We start from the raw sequence: 11,033 nt of genomic DNA on the forward strand, positions 1-11,033 counted from the left end.
TTTTTTCTATCAAAGATGGCTATCCCACCAAGGGCCACTATTCCACAAACCTCCCTATTTGTTAAAATCTTGTGTGGTCCTGTTACCCAACCCTGAGATGACAGCCATTTGTTGTTCTTACTCTTTATAACACCCTTGCCGTTTGCAGTTAACGAATTAGCATCATATTATGAGGTCTAAGTCCCACCAATGGAACTTTCTTTTTTCTTTCTTTCTTTCTTTTTTTTTTTAAGATTTATTTACTTATTATATGTAAGTATACTGTAGCTGTCTTCAGACACCCCAGAAGAGGGCGCCAGATCTCGTTATGGATGGTTGTGAGCCATCATGTGGTTGCTGGGAATTGAACTCAGGACCTTCAGAAGAGCAGTCAGTGCTCTTAACCACTGAGCCATCTCTCCAGCCCCCCCCCCCCCCATGGGACTTTCTTAATCAGATTTTGAAGAAACACCCATCTTTAATCTGTGCTGCACCTTCGGATAGCATGGAGGTTAGTTTCATTTACTTATTTTAGGTTTATTTAGAAGCGTTTTGCCTTGGATATGCAACACGTGTGAACATAGCCACAGAATTCAGAAGAGCGCAGCAGATCCCCCAGAACTGGAGTTATGGGTGGTTGTGAACTACCAAGTGGCTGCAGGGAATTGCATCTGGGTTCTCTGAAAGAGCAACAGATGCCCTTAACTGCTCGAGCCATCTTTTCAGCACCATGACGGGTTTATTTTAACAGTCATGTTAACATAGCTAGAATCACCTAGGAGGTGAGTAGTAATGAGAAACGGTCTAGATCAGGTTGGCCTGTGGCCTGTCTATGGGGGACTATCTAGATTGCATTAATTTAAAAAGAAAGTATAGAAAGGGTCCGAGCACTAGTGAACACACATGCATTCATTTCTCTCTGCTCTTGGCTATGAACTAGCTGCTTCAAGTTCCTCTTCTGACAATTCTGCTGCCCCGAATGATGGAATTTAACCTGGAACTGTGAGCCAAGTAAACCCTTTCTGCCTGAAAGCTGCCTTTGTAAGAATATTTTATCATAGCATTTGCAAGGAAAACAGGGTAGACACATAACTGCCGAGGAGGCTGTGGATATGCCACCACCTTCTCCAGAGGGTGAGACGCCTTTCCTGGTCCTGAATTCTACCTGAGCGGTCACGCCCTCCCGACAACTCCGCCCTACACCCCGCCCACCACCGTTGGGGCTCCTTCAAGCAACGCCCCTTCCAGCCAGTTAGTGGAAGCCGCCGCCGCCACCATGGTGCAGGCCTGGTATATGGACGAGTCCACCGCCGACCCGCGGAAGCCCCACCGCGCACAGCCCGACCGCCCCGTGAGCCTGGAGCAGCTGCGCACGCTCGGAGTGCTCTATTGGAAGGTACGAGTGCAGGCCGGAGCACCACGCGCCTGCGCACGCGCACGCCGTGACGGGGTGGGCCGGGTGGGGGTGGGGATGGGGGCTAGGGTGCTGCGCAAGCTCAGCAAGGCCGCCGTTTCCAGAGATTTCCATAACTGCAGAGAAGGCTTTGGGCTGGTGGCGCCTGCTTTCCTCTTGGTACTCGCGCGCGTTCACAGCTAGTGTTTGCAAACGCACGGCCAGCTGCCAGTCACATGGTAGTGTCACGGGTAACGCAGTTCAAACACAGGAAAGCCGCAGAGAATCTGGGGTTAGTGGAGGGGTAACTGGATCTAGCCTGTGTGCATTGGTATGGTCAAAATGAAGTGCAAACCAACTGGCCTTGGAGCCATGCCTGAGGAACGTTTGATGAGTCCTTTGCAGAGTCATGCCCCTTAAAAACCATGAAGGCCTGCTCACCACATGCTGTGCTCACAGCTGAAGCAGCGTCCACAGGTCGGGTGGCCACGTTAAGGTGGGAACGACGCTCAAATCCATGTCTGCAAGTAATAGGAGGATATTTTTGGGATAGGAAGCGGGGGAAATAGGTGATTGGAGAAGAATCTGGGTTGTGCACATATGAAATCAAGGCTTTGCATGGGACGGACTTGGTGATGCAATTTTGTCCTGGATCAGCAAGCATGGCTTCAGGGTTGTGGGGTTGGGGTCAGCAAGGCCTCTGGCATTCCTGTTGAGTTAGTCTTTGCTCCCACGGCAGAAGTTGCTAGGGAAAGGGGACAGAGCAGGGTGACAGAAAGGCCCCTTATGACTACAACGTTGGAGTGAAAGAGCTTTTGGAATACTGCCTTCGTCCCTTCCTTCGATCATCACGGATACCTTAGATTAGGAGTCACACTCAGGACTTTGTATCTACACCAGATCTGTAAACAACAGGAACTGGCTGCCCAGTAGAGACTGGAACCCGATTAGGTGCTTTGGGTGTCTGGTGAAGGCCCCCTCATAGCTGACTTCTATGAAACCTTAAACAGCTCCTCAGGGCAGTAGAGCCACTCATCTCAATCAGGAGCAGCTGTGACCCCACCGGGAGCCAGGAGGCCCACCTCTTACGTCATCCTGTGGGTGAAGTTTCCACATTAGGAAGGGGCGCATTCAGCCAGTTCCAGGGGGTCTCATGTTCTCTCCTGGCCTTTGTGGACACCAGACACTAGAGTGGTGCCCAGACATACAAGCACTCATACAGACACATAAAATATATTGATGCCTGTGTGTTGGTGTGTTGTTCCATGATAATAAAATATGCACTTCATTGTAAAACAAAGTTAAATGTCACTAAATTCATTGCTAGTAGTTTCATGTAGGGTTTCAGATTAGTTCTGTCAGCCTTTGGAGATCCAGTCGTGAAGTGCGTGTCCTTGGCTTTGGACCTTAAAGAATAGGTAGGGGCTGGAGAGATGGCTCAGCGGTTAAGAGCACTGACTGCTCTTCCAGAGATCCTGAGTTCAATTCCCAGCAACCACATGGTGGCTCACAACCGTCTATAATGGGATCTGATGCCCTCTTCTGGTGTGCCTGAGACAGCTACAGTACTCATATAAAATAAATAAATAAATAAATCTAAAAAAATTTTTTTAAAAAGTAGGTAGGATTGTGATAAATCACAAATTGTGAGTGGGACCTTGAGATGTGGGACCTTGCCATGAAAGGGTATGAGTATGAATTTTTTTCTTTTTTTGAGATGGATTTTTGCTATGTAGTCCAGGCTAGCTCTCTACTCACAATTCTCTCCTGCATTCTGAATCGCTGGAACTATAGTCATGAGCCACAACATTATTCAGTAAATTTTAAGAGTAGTGAATGGTTTTTTTTTTTTTTTAATTTAGAATCTAGATTTCTTTTGCAGTAGAAGAATGGGGCAGAGAGAAGCAGAAAAGTTAAATGGGGCCAGAGGATTGCCACTCCAGTCCATCTCAATGAACTTGAGCTTGGTCTGTGGGCCTGGGAAGCATGCTGACCACAGAGAGTCTAGTGAGACTTGCTGCATGGAAGATGGCAGAGTGGCCACACACACTGAGTGAGTGTTGTCTTGGCATCTGTGAGGAAGAAGGACTTCACCTGCAAATGTGGAGGACCCAGCAGGACTCTAGCAGAACTGGAATTTCCACCTGGCACTGTGAAAATGGATGATCCATCAAGAGAGGAGGTGGAGGGCTGTGCTAGGATGGGCAAAGAATAAGCAGTGCTCTGTTAGGATGATCCAGCCACAGGTCTGGAAGGACGTGTTGCTATGTTTCCATCACAGGGCCGGGGAGCAGACCTAGAGCCTTGTGCACCACTAGGCAAGCACTATACCAGGGAGTTATACTCCCCGCTTAGCTGCTATGCATCCTTGTGCTAAGGTGACCTCCACTTTGCTTAAACTTACATAGCTAGATGCTGACAAGTATGAGAACGATCCAGAACTGGAAAAGATCCGGAAAATGAGAAACTACTCCTGGATGGACATCATCACCATATGCAAAGATACACTTCCCAATTACGAGGAGAAGGTGAGCAGGCCCTGCTGGGAGGGAATCCTTACCTTCTTGCCTGCTAACACAAGACTTTTCCGTGTGGTTTGGGGCAGAGTGATGCTTTGTAATTGTCTTAGTTAATGAGGCATACTGCTGAATGATACTCACTCTTTCTAGTTCTTTCTGAACTCTGGCTGGTTCAACCCAGCTGTTCTGGCTCAAAAATTCTTTTCAAGCTGACTAATTCAAACTGGCTTCTCTTAGCTCCTGACTGAAAAAATCTCTGCGTGGTCTCAAACTAACTCTGGCAATCTGTTCTAATTTTCTGCAACCAAACTATGTAAAACTGCCTCCTCCAGAATCACCATGCACTGCTCGCGCTCGCTCTCTCTCTCTCTCTCTCTCTCTCTCTCTCTCTCTCTCTCTCTCTCTCTCTCTCTCTCTCTCTTTCCCGAGACAGGGTTTCTCTGTATAGCCCTGGCTGTCCTGGAACTCACTTTGTAGACCAGGCTGGCCTGGAACTCAGAAATCCGCCTGCCTCTGCCTCCCAAGTGCTGGGATTAAAGGCATGTGCTGCCACCGCCTGGCTATGCACTGCTCTCTTAAAGTTACCTCTTTGCTGTTCTAGTGAGAGTTGGGCGTACCCTATCTCTGACTCATTCTGTGAAATCTCTCTCTGATTCATCACTTTGTCTGCCTCTCAGACGCCATTTTCAAACATGGTTGCTTCCTTCTGTAAACTAACCCTCCTTTCATTGTCTGGGATTAAAGGTGTGGACTAAGGGCATGTTTGTATCTCAGGCAGAGGGATTAAAGGTGTATGATGTGTCTGCGTTCCAGCTGGATCACACAAGCCTAGGTCTTGGATGTGATCCCTTGCCAGAGCACGGATCATGTTGCTGGGTTAAAATTCCTTTACAATGCTGTTCTCATAGAATGTGCTGGGGTGATTCCCTTTCTTTCAGCTCTTTTGAGGGGTATGAATCTGGTGGTACTGTGTCCCTTATGTGTGGTAGATCCACCAGTGATGCTTGGATTGGCTTGGGGTTTTCTTCATGGGATTCACAGCTCTGCATCTGGCTCTGCCCTTGACTTGTTGTCGGTTGGACGATACATTTTTCTGTGAGCATCTGTGTTGTCTTCGGGGTGGGTACCTGACCACTTCACTGGGACCATTTGAGCTTAGTGGCATAGTTATTTAGAGTGGAGCATGGTCTCAGGTAGGTAATCTCAGCTTCTGGTAGGTGAAGACAGGAGGAGCAGAAGTTCAAGGTCATCTCAGCTACTTAGCAAGTTTGAGGACAGCCTGTGCTACATGAGACCTTGCCTCAGTTTGCCCCTACCACTTGGGTTCTGTGGATTAAATTTAAGACATCATCTCGGTGGCAGGTGCCTTTACCGACAGTGTCATTTCCTGGCTTGGCTCTTGACACTTTTAATACCAAGAATTATTCACTGTAGTCTAGCTGTAAGGGCTGGGTCTGTGTGATCGGTCTCCAGGAAACTCACAGGTTCCCCCTTGCACTAGATCAAGATGTTCTTTGAGGAACATCTGCATCTGGATGAGGAGATCCGCTACATCCTGGAGGGTAGTGGGTACTTCGATGTCAGGGACAAGGAGGACAAGTGGATCCGGATTTCCATGGAGAAGGGGGACATGATTACTCTTCCTGCCGGCATCTATCACCGCTTCACACTGGACGAGAAGGTGAGAGTGTACCATGGTGTGGTCTGTGCATAGACATCGCAGGTGACCATGATGACCCACTAGGTGTGTTGTGTGAGGCTCATCGCCTAGATACATGGCCATTCACAGCTCTTTCAGAGAAAGCCAGAAGAGCTTGTGGAACCAGAAGAGCCTGTGGCCATGGAACCTGGGAGGGAAGGGTCAGAATGTCGCCTTTGTTCTTGTTGGACAGCGAGGCAGCATTATCTACATGGCTTTGGTCAAGGGGCAGGTATCTTCAGGAGGGAGAGCTCCTGGGGGGGACCTGCACTTGTCACTGACTGGGGCTTGTGGTGTAGTGTGTGGGTGCTCTCATCTGAGGAGCTTCTCAGCAGTTTTGCAGTACATGCTTCAAGGTCACCCGCAGCTATATATCAAGTTTCAAGAATAGGATGGGCTAGATGAGACCCTGTATCAAAAAAACAAACAAAAACCCCAAACAAGCAAACAAACAGATAGTTACAAATGATGAGATGGGTACAGGGTGTTTACCAATAGTGAGTGTCCCCTTTGTTCCTCGAAGCCCCAGTTTTCTCCTTGAAGGGTGCCAGTGTCTACATTTTAATAGTTCCTTTAGAGCAGTCGTTCTCAACCTTCCCAATGCTGGGACCCTTTAATACAGTTCCTCATGATGTGGAACCATAAAATTAATATTTTGCTACTTCATGATTGTAATTTTGCTACTGTTATGAATTGTAATGCAATTTTCCTATATGTGGGACATCTGATATGTGACCCCTAAAGGGGTTGCGACCCACAGGTTGAGAGCCATTGCTTTGGAGGGTGTTTATATATTCAAGAGTCACAATCCTTTCCTCCTTTTACCGAGGAGGCAGCAGGCTCTCCGTGTTCCTTTTGGTGTGCTTGGGGGGAGTGAGTGCGTAAAGAGCCCGTCCCGCTTGTTTACAGCTTCAATGTCAGACATGCCTGATCCTGATTTATTTAAGTGTGATTTATGCACTGTGTGGGGAATCCCTAGTGATAAGCTTATTTCTACTTTGCTCATGGCTGTCAGTAGTTCTGTAAGTAACATACAATTGTCATTTTTACCTGGGTATGTTTATTTGTAGGATGAAGGTAAGGGCTTCATGGAGACTGCATTTCCTGTTTAGACAAGTGCTGACAAGTTATTTTCTTACCAACCTGCAGCAGGGCCTGGAGCTGGTCTCTAGGGGCACTGTAGGAGGGTGGGTGGAGTCCAGACTCATTTCTGCTCCAGTGTGGACCCTAAGCAAGAGCTGCAGATACTTATGCTGCCTAGCAGTGGTCACTCACACTGAGGTCAGACAGAGCTCAACCCTAAGTAGGTGAGATAGCTGCAAGGGTTCCCATATAGATGAGTGGAAGTGTTCAATGAGATGTGGGGCTTGTTTTCTAGAATTACGTGAAGGCCATGCGGCTGTTTGTTGGAGAACCTGTGTGGACACCATACAACCGGCCAGCTGACCATTTTGATGCCCGTGTACAGTACATGAGTTTTTTGGAAGGAACAGCATAGCAGTGCTCCTCAAAGAGAAAACTGCACTGTGTGAATCTCCTGCTGTGGTAACCGAATGGAAAGTTGCTCACTTTTCTGCTTTTGTATTTGAACTTGAGGCTAGACTAGCTCTCTTTGCTAGGATTGTGAGATCAGTGTCTTTTAAATGAAAGCCTCTCTAAAAGTGAGTTTTACATGGAAGCCACAAAAATGTGAAAAAGTGACCTTAATTTTCCCTAACTGTCAAGACTTAGAGGTATAGGAGCCCTGGATTGGTATGTGCATTCATGCATGGCCAATCTTCATCTCCCAGATCTTTAGGTGTCTGTTGGTGTGAAGCTATGCCTCCTGCAAGAGGGCAGTTATAACCAGCACAACTAACCAGATGACGTTTTTCTCCTTTGCTGATTGTTGAGTGGGGAAGTGGGGTTGTTGTTCTTTCTTAAAACTAAGTTTCCTTAATTGTATGCTCACAGCTAAGCTGTATGTACATTCATGTGTACCTACAGTATTTTACTTGGTTCATTAAAACCTCCCATTTAGATTCCTTATGTGATTTTTATATGTACATAGTTAATTTCTATATCAGGGTGAAAGATCCTGACAGAATGTAAAAGGTCACAGAAGCCCTGAAATTGGCAAAATAGATTTCATTGTTAACAGAACTAGCTTCACTGATTTAGAAAAATAGAGGTGCATAATGCTCTGGCCGCTCCTTGAACCCGTGTGTCTGCCAATGTTTTGACCGTTCCTTGACCCATGTGTGTGCCCACTGCTAAAGTCCACTGCCAGGTGTTTGTGATATTGGTTGCTGGGGAAGAGTCAGAAAATCTCCCCAGCAACCACAGCCGGGTCAATCCGGAGTTGCTACACCTGCACCAGACTCTTTCCTTGTACCCCTCCCAAACCCATTTCTTGAGAAATCATTTTAGAATAGATATTGTTTAGATTGGGAAATCCCCTACTCCTTCCTTCTCCTTTCCCCCCTGAGGGCCTATAAAAACTGGGACCCCTTTCTCCTCGGGGTCAACTCCTCTACCCCTGCGTGGGATATGAGTCATTCCCAGAGCTCTGGCTTTCCCCAATAAAGCCTCGTGTGGTTTGCATCAAACTTGGTCTCTCGAGAGTTCTTGGGGGTCCGCTATTATCCCGAGATATGAGTGAGGGTCTCCCTTTGGGGGTCTTTCAAGGGTAGATATTATCAGTGTGGTTTTGGGTCCTTTTACAATCAAGATTCAAAGGAAGATATAAGATTTTTCTTGGTGAGTATTTGGCCAGGCGGTGGTGGCGCATGCCTTTAATCCCAGCACTTGGGAGGCAGAGGCAGGCAGATTTCTGAGTTCGAGGCCAGCCTGGTCTACAAAGTGAGTTCCAGGACAGCCAGGACTACACAGAGAAACCCTGTCTCGAAAAACCAAAAAAAAAAAAAATTTTTTTTTCTTTTTCTACTCCAGCACCTTGGGTTACATAGTGTAGATGTAGAAAAAGAACAAGAATCCTGAAATATGTCTATGTGTAGTATGTTAGTTACAGAGAACCCCAATGATCTATGCTGGAGAAGATGGCTGTAGGCATTCTCTGAGTGGCCACTCAATGTAAATGACCGTGATCTCCGTGACAGTTTAGGGACACAGGAGGGGCAGCTTGACCCATGGGAGGTGACTGACGTCGCCTCAGCCTTAGAACTCAAACGTGTACAGGTAGCACATCCTGAGTCTCTCCCTCTGAATTACTGTCAGTAAGGGCCAATCCTTACTAGCTTTTGTCAACCTAGCATTTTGTTTGTTTGTTTGTTTGTTTTTTGTTTTTTTTTCCGAGACAGGGTTTCTTTGTATAGCCCTGGCTGTCCTGGAACTCACTTTGTAGACCAGGCTGGCTTCGAATTCAGAAATCTGCCTGCCTCTGCCTCCCGAGTGCTGGGATTAAAGGCATGCGCCACCACCGCCTGGCTGTCAACCTAGTATTTATGGTTGATTGTTTTTTAAGACTCTCTTACTCTGTAGCAGTGGCTGGCCTGGAACTTGATATGTAGATCAGGCTGGTATTGAACTCAGATAGTCCCCTGCCTTTGCCTCCTGAGTGTAAACCAGGCTGGCCTTGAATTCAGAGATCCTCCTGCTTCTTCTCCTGAGGGCTGAGATATGTGACACCGTGCCTGTTTAACTTTTTTTAGAAAGTTCATTTTGTGTTTGGGTGCTTTGCCTACATGTATGTATGTGCACTATGTGTATGTGTCCCCACCAGAAGTCAGAAGTGGGTGTCAGATACCCTGGACTGGAATTATGTTACAGATGATTGTCAGCTGTCATATGGAAGTTGGGATTTGAACTTAACACTGAGGTCAGACAGAGCCAAGCCCTTAAGTGTCCTCTGCAAGAGCAGCAAGAGCCGTCCCTCCAGCCACATTTTATTGTTTGTATCTCCGGTTGGTCTCAAAGTCACCAGTAAATTGAGGATGACTTTGAGAAGGTAGAATGGTCGTCAAGTCCTAATCTATATTGTCCTTCCTGAGTGCTGGTGTTGCAGGTATCAGCCGCTAGACGTGGTTTGTACAGCGTTGGGGATGGAACCCAGTCCTGGGCAAGCTCTGCACCAACCAAGCTTCAGCACTAGCCCCTGTTCCAGTTTTCTATCTCCAGGCGGGCTGGGCTTGGCTTCCTCCTGCCGTTGCCTCCTGAGTTGTATTTACAGATGTTTACCACCGCTTGCTTTGTTTTTATTCTTTTCGGCTCCTGTTCTAACTGTCCACTGTGAATGGCCTTGTTCCCGTTGAAGGCTGACTGTGCTGTCCAGCGTGTACTACATGCTGACAGGTCTTGGGTGTGAGCCATGACCTCACAGATTGAGGAAAGACCGAGGAAGTTGTCTTAGGGTTTCCATTGCTATGAAGAGACACCGTGACCAAGGCAAGTCTTAGAAAATATTTAATTGGGACTGACTTACAGTTTCAGAGGTTCATTGTCATCACGGTGAGAAGCATAGCAGCATCCAGGCAGATGTGGGGCTAGAGGAGGCAACGTTCTACATCTTGATCCAAAGGCAGCCAAGAGCAGACTGCTCTTCCACACTGGGCGAAGCTTGAGCATAAGACCCTGAAGCCCACCCTCCTATAGTGACACACTTCCTCCAACAAGGCCACACCTCCCTAATAGTGTCAGTGCCATTCCCTGTGGGCCAAGCAAACACATGAGTCTATGGGGGCCAAACCTATTCAAACTACCAATGACGGTAACAGAACTCTGTCAATATACCTAAGTGAGGTCACAGTTTCTTAGCTTCCCCAGAATATTCGTCCTTTTTGTTTTTCTGAGACTGTGTGTGTGTGTGTATGTGTCCCATGGTACACAAGTGGAAGGCAGAGGACAACTTGAGGGAGTTGATTCCTGCTTACCGTGAGTCTGAGTGATTGAAGTTAGGTCATTAGGTTTGATGGGAGCCCCTGTTATCTTTTTGCTGTTGGGTCTCAATACATAGCTCTGGCTGGCCTAGAATGTAGGCCAGGCTAGCTTCAAGTGCAAAGGATCTCTTGCCTCTGCCTTCTGAATACTAGGATTATAGGCAAGAGCCTCCACACTGGACTCTAGAGTAAGTTTTTAAAAGTAAGTCTGGGAGTCCTGGGCTTGTGTGACTCCTCTGCCTCTTGTCTCTTGAGTAGCTGGAATGCAGGCAGTCTACCACTCTGGCTCTGGGATAGTAAACAAGGCAGTTGGGTAGGCCATCAGAACCAATGAGGATGTGTAGGCTTGGGAGGAGCCTCTGGCCCAATTTGTACAGACTACATCCAAGTCTGGAGGAGGAAAGCCATTTATAATGGTGGGTGTGTGTTCCCAGATTATACAGTGAGGCTCACAGCTTCAGACACATGCTTTTCTCTTGCTCTCTCGGGTTTGGTGCTGGGGTAGAACCCATTAGGCTCCTTACTTCCTTAATAGAGCTTTGGCATCTGAAGTGGAGCCTTTTGCTTAT

The 11,033-nt window shown here is 47.3% G+C and overlaps 1 protein-coding gene and 1 non-coding gene across 2 annotated transcripts; both read left to right on the plus strand.

Annotated features, from left to right (window-relative positions):
• The first annotated feature begins 1,209 nt into the window (after positions 1–1,209).
• Adi1 (acireductone dioxygenase 1) lies at positions 1,210–8,178 on the plus strand. The gene is made up of 4 exons (NM_134052.2): positions 1,210–1,375; positions 3,781–3,900; positions 5,393–5,572; positions 6,969–8,178. Exons 1-4 carry the CDS (start codon positions 1,256–1,258, stop codon positions 7,086–7,088), a joined length of 540 nt encoding a protein of 179 aa, NP_598813.1. The 5' UTR covers positions 1,210–1,255; the 3' UTR covers positions 7,089–8,178.
• On the plus strand, positions 5,328–5,392 carry Mir6937 (microRNA 6937). The gene has a single exon (NR_105902.1). It is a non-coding gene; the product is annotated as a microRNA 6937 (primary transcript).
• Positions 8,179–11,033: the final 2,855 nt, after the last annotated feature.

The sequence above is a fragment of the Mus musculus genome, chromosome 12, assembly GCF_000001635.26.
Source record: "Mus musculus strain C57BL/6J chromosome 12, GRCm38.p6 C57BL/6J".
Classification (NCBI taxonomy): domain Eukaryota; kingdom Metazoa; phylum Chordata; class Mammalia; order Rodentia; family Muridae; genus Mus; species Mus musculus.